This window comes from Hylobates moloch, unplaced genomic scaffold, assembly GCF_009828535.3.
Source record: "Hylobates moloch isolate HMO894 unplaced genomic scaffold, HMol_V3 SCAFFOLD_16, whole genome shotgun sequence".
NCBI lineage: Eukaryota > Metazoa > Chordata > Mammalia > Primates > Hylobatidae > Hylobates > Hylobates moloch.
The window spans coordinates 27,778,950-27,795,071 of NW_026652291.1; the positions used below are offsets into that span (position 1 = coordinate 27,778,950).

The following is a 16,122-nucleotide window of genomic DNA, read 5'->3' on the forward strand; positions in this document are numbered from 1 at the left end:
GCTCTGTCACCTAGGCTGGAGTGCAGTGGCTTGGTCTTGGCTCACTGCAAGCTCCGCCTCCCAGGTTCACACCATTCTCCAGCCTCAGCTTCCCGAGTAGCTGGGACTACAGGCGCCTGCCACTGTGCCCGGCTAATTTTTTTTGTATTTTTAGTAGAGACGGGGTTTCATCGTGTTAGCCAGGATGGTCTCGATCTCCTGACCTTGTGATCCACCTGCCTTGGCCTCCGAAAGTGCTGGGATTACAGGTGTGAGCTACTGCGCCTGGCCAGGTTTTTAATTTTTTTAACTTGTTACTGACTTGAAGCTCACTTCTGGAGTTGTATACATTACATATGTGTTACCTGGTCTCCATAAATAAATAAAATGAGGGTTAAAGATGCCTGATTTTACTAAAAATAAAACAAACCTGTGTGTTCTTGGCATGTCCCACATGGCAAAGGGTTGTCTTTCAGCCCAGGGGAATGTACCAGATTAGAGAAGGACTTAAGACATTAGAGTTTTTTTGTGGTCCCTGTGCGTCCGAGGGAAAGAGGCAAGTGTGGGGTGAGCAAAGTCAACGCTGAGACGAGCCAGTGAAGATTGATTGCAGAAGAAACAATTATTCAGGTAATTATGGATAGTGGTCATGTGCAAATGGGAAGAGTATATCACGAAAACATTGTTAGTTACTAGGAAGACAAAACCAGTCAGTAGATATATGGATTCAAAAGTGGCTCCTGGGAGAACTCAAGATTAGGCATCCTTCTCTCTCATCTCAACCATCTTGTACTCCATCCGAGCCCCAGCACAAGTTGGCCATCCTACTCATTGCCCTGCAAGTTAATTTCACAGAGAAGGTAAATAAGTTTTTTGAATACGTAATGCAGGCAAAGCCCTGCATTCAGAAGTTGGTCCAGTAGCCCTAACTAATTTTTATCTTTTAAAACCCAAACACATTTTTAACATTTTTAATTTTATTATTATTATTTTTTAGACAAGAGTCTCACTCAGTCGCCCAGGCTGGAGTATAGTGGTATGATCTCGGCTCACTGCAACCTCAGCCTCCCGGGTCCAAGCAATTCCCATGCCTCAGCCTCCCAAGTAGCAGGGATTACAGGCATGTGCTACCACTCCCCAGATAATTTTTTTATTTTTAGTAGAAACGAGGTTTCACCATGTTGGCCAGGCTGGTCTCAAACTCCTGACCTCAAACGATCCACCTGCCTCAGCCTCCCAAAGTGCTGGGATTACAGATGCAAGCCCATCTGTAATCCCTGTGCCCGGCCCACATTTTTAATACTTTTTGATCCCCCTTCTACCCCTGAGCATGTCCACCCAGAGTGCATCTACAGTACGTTGATTTTGTATAGCCCTCAGTGACAGCTTACCATACCCTTCCTAGGTTGTACAGTATTGCAGTTACTTGTTCACAGGCCTGAATCCTCCTACTAGACTGAGTTGATGGCAGTTATGACCGATGGTAGCTGAAGTTTTATTTATATATTCAAACTAAAAACTCTTTATCTGCAGGGACATCTAGTGTAGACGCATAGTTGAAACTTAATAAGTGACATGTATAGCTGGTGCTGAGGGAAGTGCTGATTGTGGTGCAGACAGCACATTCCTGGATGAGGAGATAGTATAGGCAAAGGCATAAAGAATGTATGGGAGAATCTGGAATGTAGACAGAAGAGAAATTGTGTTTTGAAAATCAAAGTAAGAAGTTTGGTAGGCAATGAGGAGTAGTTTTTTTGTTTTTGTTTTTAAATAGAGACAGCATCTCGCCATGTTGCCCAGGCTGGTCTCAAACTCCTGTGCTCAAGCGATCCTCCTGCCTTGGCCTCCTAAAGTGTTGGGATTACAGGAGTGAGCCACCATGACCCCAAGGGCAGTTTTCGATCAGGGGATTTTTCATAGAGCTTGCGCAGCTGGTGCTCAAAGTGTGATGAATGAATGAAACCAACAAGATGCGTCTGAATTACTTTGTTTGTGAGTACATTATCTTTGGAACTTGTTTCATGTTTACAGAAAGTAAATTGGTGGTTTAAGTGTTGGGAGCTGCCTGTGTATCGTTTGTGTGAAAGAATTAGAACACACAGATTTTATTCTTAAGTAGTTTCTAATTTTGTTGAGGAAATAAACATTTGAAAGTTATGGGCCTTTGCAAAACCATTATACAAGTAAATAATACTTAGATTATATGAAGATATAGAACAAAAAAAGTATCTGAGTAGCATAGGGTTAATCAGGAAACAATTCTTGGAGGAAGTAATACAAGGAAATGGGAGGCTGAGGAGAGCATTTGCCTCTGCAGTTTATGGAGAGGATTGTATTAAATTATTCAAATTCATTTCAATAGAATATTCATTCTAATGTAGATAACATTAGCAGTTAAAACAGCCAGCTTCTGCCATTTTCTTACAAAAATTCAGCTTTTAGAGGGAAAGGAAAAGTCATTCCTTTCCTGTGATAGATCATGTTTGTTTTCTAATGCTGTATTAGATATGGGGAAAGAGGGAGGCAAATTAAGTGTTAAACTGGAAGGAGGTAACAGAAAGTGGTTGCTTGGGATCATAAAATGCAAATATAATGTTGCTACTTCCTCATTTCACTGAGAGAGTGGTATTCATAACCACATCCTGGTTTTCTTCCTCATTTCATTGTAAGAGAGCCCATTTTAACTATGTTAATTCTTTGTTGCAGGGAAATACGGTATGTTGCTTTGAATACAACTAAATCACATGATCATACCAATAAAGATGAGTTGCCATGAGTTTGTTCTATTTTATGTAAATTGCATAAAATTCTTGGAATTCTTTACCCCTTAATCCTCTGTTATTTGTGATGTTTTGGATGAGAATGTTGTTTTTCTCGATCTATGGTTTATTTCTTTGTGATGTGAGGTGAAGCTAGTAGTTCAGAAACATGTATGTGACAGATACAGCAAAAGCTTGGATTAATAAAAATGTTCTAGGCTGAGGCAGGAGGATCACTCAAGGCCAGGAGTTTGAGACCAGCTGACACAACATAATGAAACCTCATCTCTACAAAATGAAAAAATTTAATTCAGAAAAAAATATTCTAATATTTAGATAGGAAATAGCCTGAAATGTAAGGAGTAAATTATGGTAGGTAGTTACTACACACTCACTAAATTTTAAACTAACATTTTGCCTCCACAGCTTGTTCATGATCAGATATTTAAAAATGGGAGGACCAAATACCACATTCTCACTTGTTTTTTTATTTTTTTTATATTTTTATTTTTTTCTGAGATGAACTCACTCTGTCACCCAGGCTGGAATGCAGTGGCATGATCTCGGCTCACTGCAATCTCTGCCTCCACGGTTCAAGCGATTCTCTTGCCTCAGCCTCCCAAGTAGCTGGAATTACAGGCATACACCACCATGCCCAGCTAATTTTTTGTATTTTTAGTAGAGACAAGGTTTCACCATGTTGGCCAGCCTGGTCTCGAACTCCTGACCTCAGTCTCTCTTGGCCTCCCAAAGTGCTGGGATTGCAGGAGTGAGCCACCGTGCCCGGCCTGTTCTCACTTATAAGTGGGAGCTAAATGATGAGAACACATGGATACAAAGAGGAAAACAACACTTGTGGTGGGCAAAAAGAGGAAGAGGATTAGAAAAAAATAACCCATTGGGTGCTAGGCTTAGTACCTGGGTGACAGAATAATCTATACAACAAGCCATTGTGATGCGAGTTTACCTGCACAGGTACCCCTGAACCTAAAATAAAAATTAGAAAAAATAAGTAGATTAAAAATGGGAGGGATAGGATACGGGGAAGGGACCTTATATGTCTATATCCCAATAGCCTTATTTTCAAGATACAAAAGAAAGAAATTAATTCAAATACATTACTAGGAATTCCCAGAGGGATTTTATTCTTGACCTCCTTCAAAAAGTAGCGTACAGGTGGGTGCTGTGGCTCATACCTGTAATCCCGGCACTTTGGGGAGGCCGAGGTGGGCGGATCACCTGAGGTCAGGAGTTCAAGACCAGCCTGGCTAACGTGATGAAACCCCATCTCTACTAAAAATACAAAAATTAGCCAGGCATGGTGGTGGGCACGTGTAATCCCAGCTACTTGGGAGGCTGAGGCAGGAGAATGGCTTGAACCTGGGAGGCGGAAGTTGCAGTAAGCTGAGATCATGCCACTGCACTCCAGCCTGGGCGATAGAGACTGTGTCTCAAAAAAAAAAAAAAAAAAAAGTAGCGTACTAAGAATGTTCTGGTACCTGTCATTTTGATGCATTAAGCTAGGGGACTGGTCATTTGGTTTGTCTTCTTTAATTCTGTGTGTGATTCTACATTTAAAAAGAACACAACTGGTCGGACACAGCGGCTCATGCCTATAATCCCAGCACTTTGGGAGGCCAAGGCAGGCAGATCACCTGGAGTCAGGAGTTGAGACCAGCCTGACGAACATGGTGAAACCCCATCTCTACTAAAAATACAAAAATTATCTGAGGCATGGTGGCACATGCCTGTAATCCCTGCTACTTGGGAGGCTGAAGCATGAGAATCGCTTGAACCAGAGAGGCAGAGGTTGCAGTGAGCCGAGATCGCACCATTGCACTCCAGCCTGGGCAACAAGAGAGAAACTCCGTCTAAAAATAAATAAATAAATAAATACATACATACATACATACAGAAGAGCACTACTTAGCTCCGGGAGAATCACCTGAACCTGGGAGGTGGAAGTTGCAGTGAGCTAAGATTGCGCCACTGCACTCCAGCCTGGACAATGGAGTGAGATTGTCTTAAAAAAAATAAGAATAAAAAATAAAGAGCACTACATTTCATTGTTTTGTGTTAGTTGTTGGGCACAGGACAGCAGTAGTCTTTTTAAATAATTGACGTATCATAAAGGTTACCTGTTTAAAGTGTACGATACAGTGGGTTTTTTTTTTTTTTTTTTTAGACGGAGTCTCGCTCTGTCGCCCAGGCTGGAGTGCAGTGGCGCAATCTCGGCTCACTGCAAGCTCCGCCTCTCGGGTTCACGCCATTCTCCTGCCTCAGCCTCTCCGAGTAGCTGGGACTACAGGCGCCCGCCACCACGCCCGGCTAATTTTTTTGTATTTTTAGTAGAGACGGGGTTTCACCGTGGTCTCGATCTCCTGACCTCGTGATCCACCCGCCTCAGCCTCCCAAAGTGCTGGGATTACAAGCGTGAGCCACCGCGCCCGGCAATACAGTGGTTTTTAGTATATCTACAGAGTTGTGCAGCCAGCACCACAATTTAATTCTGTAATGTTTTTCTCTTCTGAAAAAGAAACCATGAACCATTAGCAGTCACTCCTTCCTCATCTACCCTCCGCACCCTCGGCAGCCACTAATCTACCTTCTGTCTCTGTAGATTTACTATTCTGGACATTTCATATAAATGGGATCATGCAGTGTATGTTCTTCTGTGTCTGGCTCCTTTCATTTGGCATAATGTATTTGAAGTTCATGTTGTAGCATGTATCGGTACTTCATTGCTTCCTATTGCTGAATAATATTTCGTCATATGGAGCAGTCATCTCTACTTACTGTAGGGATTTCTCACTGGTAAGAAACTATACTCAAACCTTTCAAAGAAGTTTCGTAGTAGGTTTACCAGTGTATCTGTTTGGACTAGTGCCAGTAGGTTTACCTCTGTATCCTTTTGGACTAGTGCCAGTATTAGGTTTGCAAGAGTTTCCCTGTTACCTGTTTTCCCTGTTTTTCATGCCAGGAAAGCTTTTCCTTCAAATAGTCCCATGGCTAGTTCCTTCACTTCCGTTTTGTCCTCTGTTCTACCCAGGGCACCCCAGCTAATTTGCAGCATGACTCCCCCTTTCCTGCTTCCTTTTGTTTCCGTTAGTATTTGTCACTGTCTAACATACTTTATTTATTTTTATTTTTATTTATTTTTATTTTCTTGAGACAGAGTCTTGCTCTGTTGCCCAGGCTGGAGTGCAATGGCGCAATCTTGGCTTACTGCAACTTCTGTCTCCCAGATTCAAGCGATTCTCCTGCCTTAGCCACCAAAGTGGCTGGGACTACAGGCGTGCGCAACCACACCTAATTTTTGTGTTTTTAGTAGAGACAGGGCTTTGCCATTTTGGCCAGGCTGGTCTTGAACTCCTGGGCTCATGTTATCTGCCCACCTCGGCCTCCCAAAGTGCTGGGATTACAGGTGTGAGCCACTGAGCCTGGACTAGCAGACTTTGTATTTTATATGTTTATCTCTTCCACCAGAATACAAATTCCAAGAGGTCAAGGATTATTACCTTTTTGTTTACTACTCTATACTACAGAGTGCTTGGCATGTATTAGACGCTCGGTAAATGTTTAAGAGATGAGGCCAGAGGCCAGGTGTGATAGCTCACACCTGTAATTTCAAGCACTTTAGGAGGCTGAGGTGGGAAGATAGCTTGAGCGCAGGAGTTTGAGACCAACCTGAGCAATGTAACAAGACCCTGTCTCAACAAGAAAATTAAAAAATTAGCTGGGTGTGGTGGCCCACACCCGCAGTCTTAGCTACTTGGGAGACTGAGGTGGGAGGATCACTTGTACCCAGGAGTTCAAGGCTGCTGTGAGCTGTGATTGTGCTACTGCACTCCAGCCTGGGTGACAGAGTGAGACCTTGTCTTTTTTTTTTTTTTTTTTTTTGAGACAGGGTCTTGCTCTGTCGTCCAGGCTGGAGTGCAATGGCATGATCTCGGCTCACTGCAACCTCTGCCCTCCGGGTTCAAGAGATTCTCATGCCTCAGCCTCCTGAGTAGCTGGGACTGCAGGCATGCACCACCACGCCCAGCTAATTTTTTGTATTTGTGTGTGTGTGTGTGTGTGGAGACGGAGTCTTGCTCTGTCGCTCAGGATGGAGTGCAATGGCGCGATCTTGGCTTACTGCAACCCCTGCCTCCTGGGCTCAAGCAATTCTTCTGCTTTAGTTTCCCAAGTAGCTGGGATTACAGGCATCTGCCATCACACCTGGCTAATTTTTGTATTTTTAGTAGAGACAGGGTTTCACCATATTGGCCAGGCTGGTCTTGAACTCCTAACCTCAGGTCATCTGCCCACCTCGGCCTCCCAAAGTACTGGGATTACAGGCGTGAGCCACCATGCCCGGCCATTATCTCTTAAAAAAAAAAAAAAGTTTAAGATGAATGGTATTGTGAGTGGTGGTAACAATAACAATGTAAAGTATTTTGAAGTATTTGTAGTTGAGGTGGGTGTGTAGGTGCACACATGCACACACAAACATGCAAATGACTGTTTTAGATGTAGGAAAAACCAGTGTTTTTTTATCTTGAAATCTCATTCTACGCTTTCATGGACAGCATAGAAACAGCAAGGAAGTGGCTTCCTGTTTTTAACATTAAAAACAGGAAAGGACAGACGGTGGTATGACCTATATGAACAGTAAGGAAAGTCGTTAATTAACCATGGTTGAAAGGTTTAAAAGTTATAGTCTGAAAACCTTTCATTGAGTATTTCACCTACTTTTCTTCATTAAGTAGAGATAAAAACAGAATTATTGGTTTATAAAATACTTTTAGAATTTATAATGCTTTCCCTTTCCCTTTTTCTTTTCTTTCTTTGTGTTTTTTTTTGTTTGTTTGTTTGTTTTTGAGACAGGGTCTCACTCTGTCACCCAGGCTGGAGTGCAATGGCACAATCTCAGCTCACTGCAGCCTCGACCTCCCTGTGCTCAGGTGACCCTCCCACCTCAGCCTCCGCAGTTGCTGAACTACAGGCACGTACCACCATGCCCTGCTAATTTTTGTATTTTTTTGTAGAGACTGGGTTTTGCCACGTTGCCCAGGCTGATCTTGAACTCCTGGGCTTAAGTGATCTGCCTGCCTCAGCCTCCTAAAGTGCTGGGATTATAGGCGTGAGCCACTGTGCCTGGGCCAGATTTTTTTTCTTTTTTTTTTCTGAGACAGGATCTTGTTCTGTTGCTCAGGGTTGAGTGCAGTGGCACCATCTCAGCTCGCTGCAACCTTTGCCTCCCACGCTCCAGTGATTCTCCCACCTCAGCCTCTTGAGTCACTGGGACTAGAGGCGCATGCTACCACAACTGGCTAGTTTTTGTATTTTTTTTGTAGAGACAGGGTTTCGCCTTGTTGCCCAGGTTGATCTTGAACTCTCTGAGCTCAAGCAATCCGCCTGCCTTGGCCTCCCAAAATCCTGGGATTATAGGCATCCGCCACTGCGTCCAGCTATAATGAATTTTAACCGTGTGATGACTCCATTTTCAACACTTCCTCAGGTGGGAATTATTTGGGATTTTAAAATTCTTAATTTAAGTTTTGAAACACTTTTGTCATGTTTCAGTTATTTCTAAATCTATCTCATGAGGCTGTTTCCTTCTTTAGTAGAAAATACATTTTCCAGCTGGGTGTGGTGGCTCATACCAATAATCCCAGCAGTTTGGGAGACTGAGGCGGGAGGAGTGTTTGAGGTTGGGAGTTTAGACCGGCGTGGGCAACAGAGAGAGATCTTGTCTCTACAAAAAATTTAAAGATTAGCCAAGCATGGTGGTGTGCACCTGTATGTAGTCCTCGCTACTTGAGAGGCTGAGGTGGGGAGATAGCTTGAGTCCAAGAATTTGAGGCTGCAGTGAGCTATGATCATGCCACTTCTCTCCAGCCTGGGTTACAGAGTGAGACACTATTTCCAACAATAACAACAACAACAACAACAACAAAGTTGCCCAAATAAAAATTCAAAACGTTATTTTTTTTACTACCTTGTCTTTGATATGCAATATTATGTTTATAATGAAATGTCTTGAAATCTTTTAGTAGTACTATCGTACCAGCAAACAGCATTAGTTACTATTATTATTATTATTATTATTTTGAGACAGAGTTTTACTCTTGTTGCCCAGGCTGGAGTGCAATGGTGCAATCTCGGTTCACTGCAACCTCCACCTCCCAGGTTCAAGAGATCAGCCTTCCGAGTAGCTGGGATTACAGGTGCCTGACACCACACCCGGTTAACTTTTTGTATTTATAGTAGAGATGGGTTTCGCCATGTTGGCCAGGCTGGTCTCGAACTCCTGACCTCAGGTGATCCACCCGCCTCAGCCTCCCAAAGTGCTGGGATTACAGGCATTAGCCACCACGTCTGGCCTTCCTTCATTTTAATAATAATGGATATTGAGGCTTTTTTCATTTCTTGTCAGTGATGAATAAAACTACTGTAAATGTTCTGATATATGCATTTCCTGCATGTAAATATGAGTTTCTCCAGGGTTGGAATTACTGAGTTATAGAGTTATAGAGTATGCATGTCTTCAGTTTCACTAGATAGTGCCAAATTGTTTTCCAAAGTTATTGTACTGGTTTGTACACCTGCTGGCTGTGTTTGAGAATTCTTTTTTTTTTTTTTTTGAGACAGAGTCTCGTTCTGTCACCCAGGCTGGAGGAATGCAGTGGCGCGATCTCGGCTCACTGCAAGCTCTGCCTCCCAGGTTCATGCTGTTCTCCCGCCTCAGCCTCCCGAGTAGCTGGGACTACAGGTGCCTGCTACCATGCCTGGCTAATTTTGTTTTTGTATTTTTAGTACAGACGGGTTTCACTGTGTTAGCCAGGATGGTCTTGATCTCCTGACCTCGTGATCTGCCCACCTCGGCCTCCCAAAGTGCTGGAATTACAGGTGTGAGCCACCGCGCCCGGCCAAGAATTGTTCCACATCTCTTTACCAACACTCGGTATTGCCAGAATTTGAAATTTTTGCCAATTCAATTGGTATATGTACTAGTATCTCATTGTGGTTTTAATTTGCAATTCTCTGTTGCCCAGTGAAGCTGAACAGCTTTTTATATGTTTAATGACCATTGGAAGTGCTGATTTCATGAAGTCCCCGTTCAAATCTTTTGTCCGTTTTTCTACTGGGTTTGTGTATTTTTCTAAGTGGTTTTTAGGAAATATTTATGTATCCTATAAGTGTTTTGCATCTACCATCCCTCTTTTGTGACTTGTCTTTCACTTAGCATAATGTTTTCAAGATTTATGTACCATTGTAGCAAGTAACAGTACTTCATTCCTATATTACTGTATACTATTCCATTATGTGGATATACCACATTTTGTTACCACCTTTTTGCTGTTGTGAATAGTGCTTCTATGAACATTCACATACAAGTACTTTTTTTTTTTTTTTTGAGACAGAGTCTCGCTGTCCCCCAGGCTGGAGTGCAGTGGTGTGATCTCGGCTCACTGCAGGCTCCGCCCCCTGGGGTTCACGCCATTCTCCTGCCTCAGCCTCCTCAGTAGCTGGGACTACAGGCGCCCGCCATCTCACCCGGCTAATTTTTTGTATTTTTAGTAGAGACGGGGTTTCACTGTGTTAGCCAGGATGGTCTCGATCTCCTGACCTCGTGATCCGCCCGCCTCGGCCCCCCAAAGTGCTGGGATTACAGGCGTGAGCCACCACGCCTGGCCACAAGTACTTGTTTGAGTATCTGTTTCCAGTTGGTATGTACCTAAGAATGGAATTGCTGGGTCACATGGAGTCTATATTTACCTTTAAAAAAATTTTTTTTTGGCTGGGTCTGGTGGCTCACACCTGTAATCCCAACACTTTGGGAGGCCAAGGTGGGTGGATCACTTGAGGTCAGGAGTTTGACACCAGCCTGGTCAATATGGTGAAACCCCGTCTCTACTAAAAATACAAAAATTAGCTGGACATGGTGGCGCATGCCTGTAATCCCAACTACTTGAGAGGCTGAGGTACGAGAATTGCTTGAACCCAGGAGGTGAATGTTGCAGTGAGTCTAGATTGCATCACTGCACTCCAGCCTGGGTAACAGAGCAAGACTCCATCTCAAAAAAAAAAAAAAAAAAAAAAAAAACAATTTATCAGGTTCATCGTTGTCAAAGTCTACATGTACCTTTGAGAAACCAACACACTTTTCCACCTTGGCTGTGGCATTTTACATGTCCACCAGGAATGTATTAAGGTTTTTCTGAGTCTTATAGTTTTATATTTTACGTTTAGGTCTGTGCTCCTTTTGAGTTAATTGTATAAGGTGTGAGATTTAGGTTGGGTCATTTTTTTGGCCAGTGGATGTCCTAGTGAGAAAGTTTTTAAAATAAGTATGGCATTTAAAAGTAATCTGTGAAGGTCTAAATACTTTATAGTTTTGTAGATTTAAATTTTTCTCCCACTTTTTCCTTTACTTAGCAAGTTTTGAATAGAAGTAAAGCTGAAATAAATTTGTTCCTTAAAGACTGACTGCTAGAGTTGGTTTACTTGTCCCAGTTTTTTTTTCCCTGCACTGGATGCATAGGTAAAGGGTCGAACTTTAAATCATCCTAACCTTGAGAAGACACTGAGACAGTTCTAAGCATGTTTTCCAAGCTTTTTATCCTAACATCAAAGCAGTGATTGTTTGCCTCAAATGCTCATGTTTCAGAGAAATTTTGCCTTTTGTTATATTGAGATTGGTGCCCCAGACTCTAAAATAAGTAAAAGTTATTAAATTAGAACTGACATTGAGAATTCTTAATGGAATTAGTAGTAACACTACCACTAATAGTGTTAGTTTGGAATAATACTAGAGTCTCAGTTTTGGCTTTGTCACTGCATTGTTATGTGACTTGGCCAAAGAATTTAAATTTTATAATTTTTTTTTTTTTGAGACGGAGTCTCGCTCTGTCGCCCAGGCTGGAGTGCAGTGGCGCAATCTCGGCTCACTGCAAGCTCCGCCTCCCGGGTTCACGCCATTCTCCTGCCTCAGCCTCTCCGAGTAGCTGGGACTACAGGCGCCTGCCACCACGCCCGGCTAATTTTTTTGTATTTTTAGTAGAGACGGGGTTTCACCATGGTCTCGATCTCCTGACCTCGTGATCCGCCCACCTCGGCCTCCCAAAGTGCTGGGATTACAAGCGTGAGCCACCGTGCCCGGCCAGAATTTAAATTTTATATTCAGTGAATCTGCAAAATACATCTAATAAGTTATTAAACATCTATTTCTCAACAATAATTATAATGACTGTGTTGTTGAAATTGTCACATTTTTGGTAGAGTTACCAGAAACACTGTAGGTCATTCAAGCCAACAGGGAATTAGGCATTTATGGCTTTGTGGAGGGGCAAGAGCAGTGAGGTTAAGGGCCTCCCTCCCCTAACTGGGCAGCTACCCCAAACTAGGAAACTGCTCCTGCTGTGAGTACTCTGAGTGCTGGCATCACAACTGTCGCACTGCCAGAGGCTGGTGAATAGGCAGTGGCACACAGAATTGCACTGGTGCCGATCCAGCACTGAGGTCTGCAGGGGCTTGTTTCCTACGCTGGTGCAAAGCGTGGTCCCTGCCATCCAGCTCTTGTGTGTGCTTCTCACTGGTAGACCCTACATCACATCCACAACCCGATCACAAGGGTGTCCAGGAAATACAGTTTTTAGCCTTCCATCTCCTAAGTGTGTGTGTGTGTGTGTGTGTGTGTGTGTCTTGCAGGGGGTTTGTTATGTGTGTGTTGGTCATATGCAGAACATAGGAAAAGAATGGGAAGGACAATAGCACAGTGGTCTTGAAGTGCTTTGAACGCTATCAAAGTATTTCAGATTGATTTAGTAGCATCACCAAATGAGAGGCAGTGTGGCATTGGGGTTAGGATCACAGAGTAAAGTTAGAAGGCCTGGATTATTAGTTCCTGGCTCTGCCTCTGGCTGCTTTCCTAAGTGGGAAAGCCATTTAGCCTTTCTGAAAGTATAAGAAATGATATCTTCTTTAAGAGTGTGCAGAGTATGTATATTTACATACTTACATATATAAGTATATAAATATATGTGCATGTAAAGCACTTGGCAAGTGCCTGGTATGTTGTAAATACTCAGTAGATGGGCACTCTTGCTGCTGTTGTGATTATTCATCATCTTTATCATCATCATGTAAACATATTTGGCTATCCGTGTTGGGCCAGAATGATGCTTAACAAAGGGCCAGTTGTTAGAAAGTAGACTTCAGAAAGTGATAGCATCCAGCTTTGCCCCCTGTGTTCTTAATGCCTGTATAGGTGCTAGAATAGGTGGTACTTAATGTATATTATATTAAACAATATAGGATATTTTCTTTTTTTTTTTTTTTTTGAGACGGAGTCTTGCTCTGTCGCCCAGGCTGGAGTGCAGTGGCACGATCTCGGCTCACTGCAAGCTCCACCTCCCGGGTTCACGCCATTCTCCTGCCTCAGCCTCCCGCGTAGCTGGGACTACAGGCGCCCGCCATCACGCCCGGCTAATTTTTTGTATTTTTAGTAGAGACGGGGTTTCAACATGTTAGCCAGGATGGTCTCGATCTCCTGACCTTGTGATCCGCCCGCCTCGGCCTCCCAAAGTGCTGGGATTACAGGCTTGAGCCACCGCGCCCGGCCAATATAGGATATTTTCTAGAAGGCTTACCTTAAATAGGCTTAACCAGTAAAGGATATTTATTGACTTCTTATTGGGATGTCCCTAGACTGCTTTTGGTAAGGTCTTCATCGATCTCTAAGCAGCAAATCCAAGAGTTTGAGTTGTTCTCTTGAGTTGAGAAGGCTCTTAAGTGAGTATTTCAAGTTTGGTGATCCAGCATTTAGTCACAAGTAGGTATTGTTTTCCCTCTACTTACATGTGCTAGAATATGGGATTTGTGAGGATCTTCAGGAAGAATGTTTATGAGTATATCCTTAAGGCTGCTTGAACTTGACTTTATCATTCTCACTCCCTTATCGAGTTAGGTATTTGCTCCTTCTCTGGACAAACACCCTTTTATAGTACTTACTATATTGTATTTGTGTGTTTCTCCACTACGCTAAGAGTTCTTAGGGAGTGTAGAGGTTGTTCTTACTCATTTTTGTTCCCAGTGCCCAGTTTAGTGCCTGGAAGGTACTGCTCAGTAAATGTTTGTTCAATAACTGAGTATTAGGTCAGTGATGATGAGTATTACATAAGCCTTAACTAAAGTCACTTCACAGTGGCCAAACTGAGGAGGGGGAAGAGAGTGGTGGAGATGGGGGAATGAGGGTTGGAATAGTGGGGCTATCACTCTTTGCGGAGAGAACTGTCTTGTTCTTTAATGTATCCTGAAAGTCTAGCATACAATCCAGTATGTATCGAGTACTCACTAAGATATATTTGAATGAGTGAATGAAAAGATTACCCCCTTACTTTAACTGTGGTCTTAGAATATTTAAAGTTAACCTGATATTTTTGGAAATACACTGCCATTGCCTAGAACTGGAACTCCAAGTAATGACTCCTTCCCTCCTTTTTTTCATGGCTAAGCTGCAGGGAGTTTGGTTTGCTGCCCTTCTCATCTTTTTTTTAATTATTATTACTATTTTTTTTTTTTTTTTTGAGACAGCTTTTCATTCTGTTGCCCAGGCTAAAGTGCAGTGGTCTGATCTTGGCTCACTACAACCCTAACCTTCTGAGCTCAAGTGATCTGTCCACCTTGAGCCTCCCAAGTTGCTGGGACTATAGGCACGTGCCACGACACCAGGCTAATTTTTGTATTGTTTGTAGTGACAGAGTTTCACTACATTGCCCAGGCTGGTCTCAAACTCCTGGGCTCAAGCGATCCACCCGCCTTCGCCTCCCAAAGTGCTGGGATTATGGTGTGAGCCACTGCGCCCAGCCATGCCTATCAAATCTTTCTCCTGAACCTACTGACTGAGATCAGAGCTGCTACCCTGGAGCCTAGCTAAGGAGTAAAGGGGAGCTGAGACTTCAGCCCTCTCTCCTACCATTCTATGCCACCCGCTTTTGATCTCTAACATCCCTCATTGTGACAGCTTCTCCTCCTTTACCCCATGCTAGTGTGACTTAATCATTTGTTAAGGAGAGATGGAAATGCCTGACCATGGCAGGCACAATTCTTTGTTCAGGAAATTGGAACCCATTGCTTCCTTCCTAATCCCAGACAGCTGTGCCTCTGGTTGTCTTTGTTTAGCCCAAGGCTGAGGGGTGAAGCTCTACTTCATTCTGGCCTGCAGTCTTTTTTCTATCTTGGGGTTTGATAACCCCTCTGGTATTTGGAGCAGACTCTAAGGTTTTTCTGTTTTATATAGTAAAAACAAAAAATATTGCTTTTGTCGCTAATAAAAATTTGTCTGCAAGGAAATATTTCTCTTAATATTGGAGTTAATACTTTGAACGTTAATGTGCAGTGTTTAGAAAGGTTATTAAGAAATGAGATCGGCCAGGTGCCGTGGCTTACGCCTGTAATCCCAGCACTTTGGGAGGCTGAGGCAGGCAGATCCTTTGAGGTCAGGAGTTCAAGACCAGCCTGACCAACAAGGTTAGGTATGTACCTCACATGGTGAAACACTGTCTCTACTAAAAAATACAAAAATTAGCCAGGTATGGTGGCAGGCACTTGTAATCTCAGCTACTTGGGAGGCTAAGACAGGAGAATCTCTTGAACCCAGGAGGCGGAGGTTGCAGTAAGCCGAGATCACACCATTGCACTCCAGCCTGGGTGACAGAGTGAGACTCTGTCTCAAAAAAAAAAAATTTTTTTTTAATTAAAAAAAAAAAAAGAAATGAGATAATCAGTCATTTTCTTCATTAGAAGGGTTAGTACTCTTACCCTTTTTGACATGAATGAAAAGGATTGAAGACTACTTTTTGTTTTTTCCTTTGGGAAATAAATGCATGGGTAATAACAGCCAAATAAAAAGTTTCAATTAGAATTGGATATCTCTATTCCTATTTTCATTCAACCAGTATACTTGTTGGAAGGCTATCAAAATGGACATACCATTTAAATGAAAAATTTCCAATTGTGATAGACATGTTATTTATGGATATTTTCTGTCCTGAGGAAAATTAACTATTAGAACCAATTGTAAAAGAGATGGTGGCTGGGCATGGTAGCTCACACCTTTAATCCCAGCACTTTGGGAGGCTGAGGTGGGTGGATCGCCTGAGGTCAGGAGTTTGAGAGCAGCCTGGCCAACATAGTGAAATCCCGTCTTTACTAAAAATACAAAAAATTAGCTGGGCGTGGTGGCAGACGCCTGTAATCCCAGCTACTCGGGAGGCTGAGGCAGGAGAATAGCTTGAACCTGGAGGCAGAGGTTGCAGTGAGCCAAGATCACATCATTACACTCCAGCCTGGGCAACAAGAGCGAAACTCTGCCTCAAAAAAAAAAAAAAAAAAAAAG

At 42.9% G+C, this 16,122-nt stretch overlaps 1 protein-coding gene across 1 annotated transcript in view; it reads left to right on the top strand.

The window, feature by feature from the left end:
* Positions 1-8,064: 8,064 nt before the first annotated feature.
* Positions 8,065-16,122, top strand: part of SPTLC2 (serine palmitoyltransferase long chain base subunit 2) — a 92,702-nt gene continuing 84,644 nt past the window's right edge. Inside the window, exon 1 of the mRNA XM_058429528.1 lies at positions 8,065-8,241. Within this exon, the coding sequence (XP_058285511.1) occupies positions 8,197-8,241 (45 nt within the window). The 5' untranslated portion in view covers positions 8,065-8,196. The remainder of the gene's footprint in view (positions 8,242-16,122) is intronic.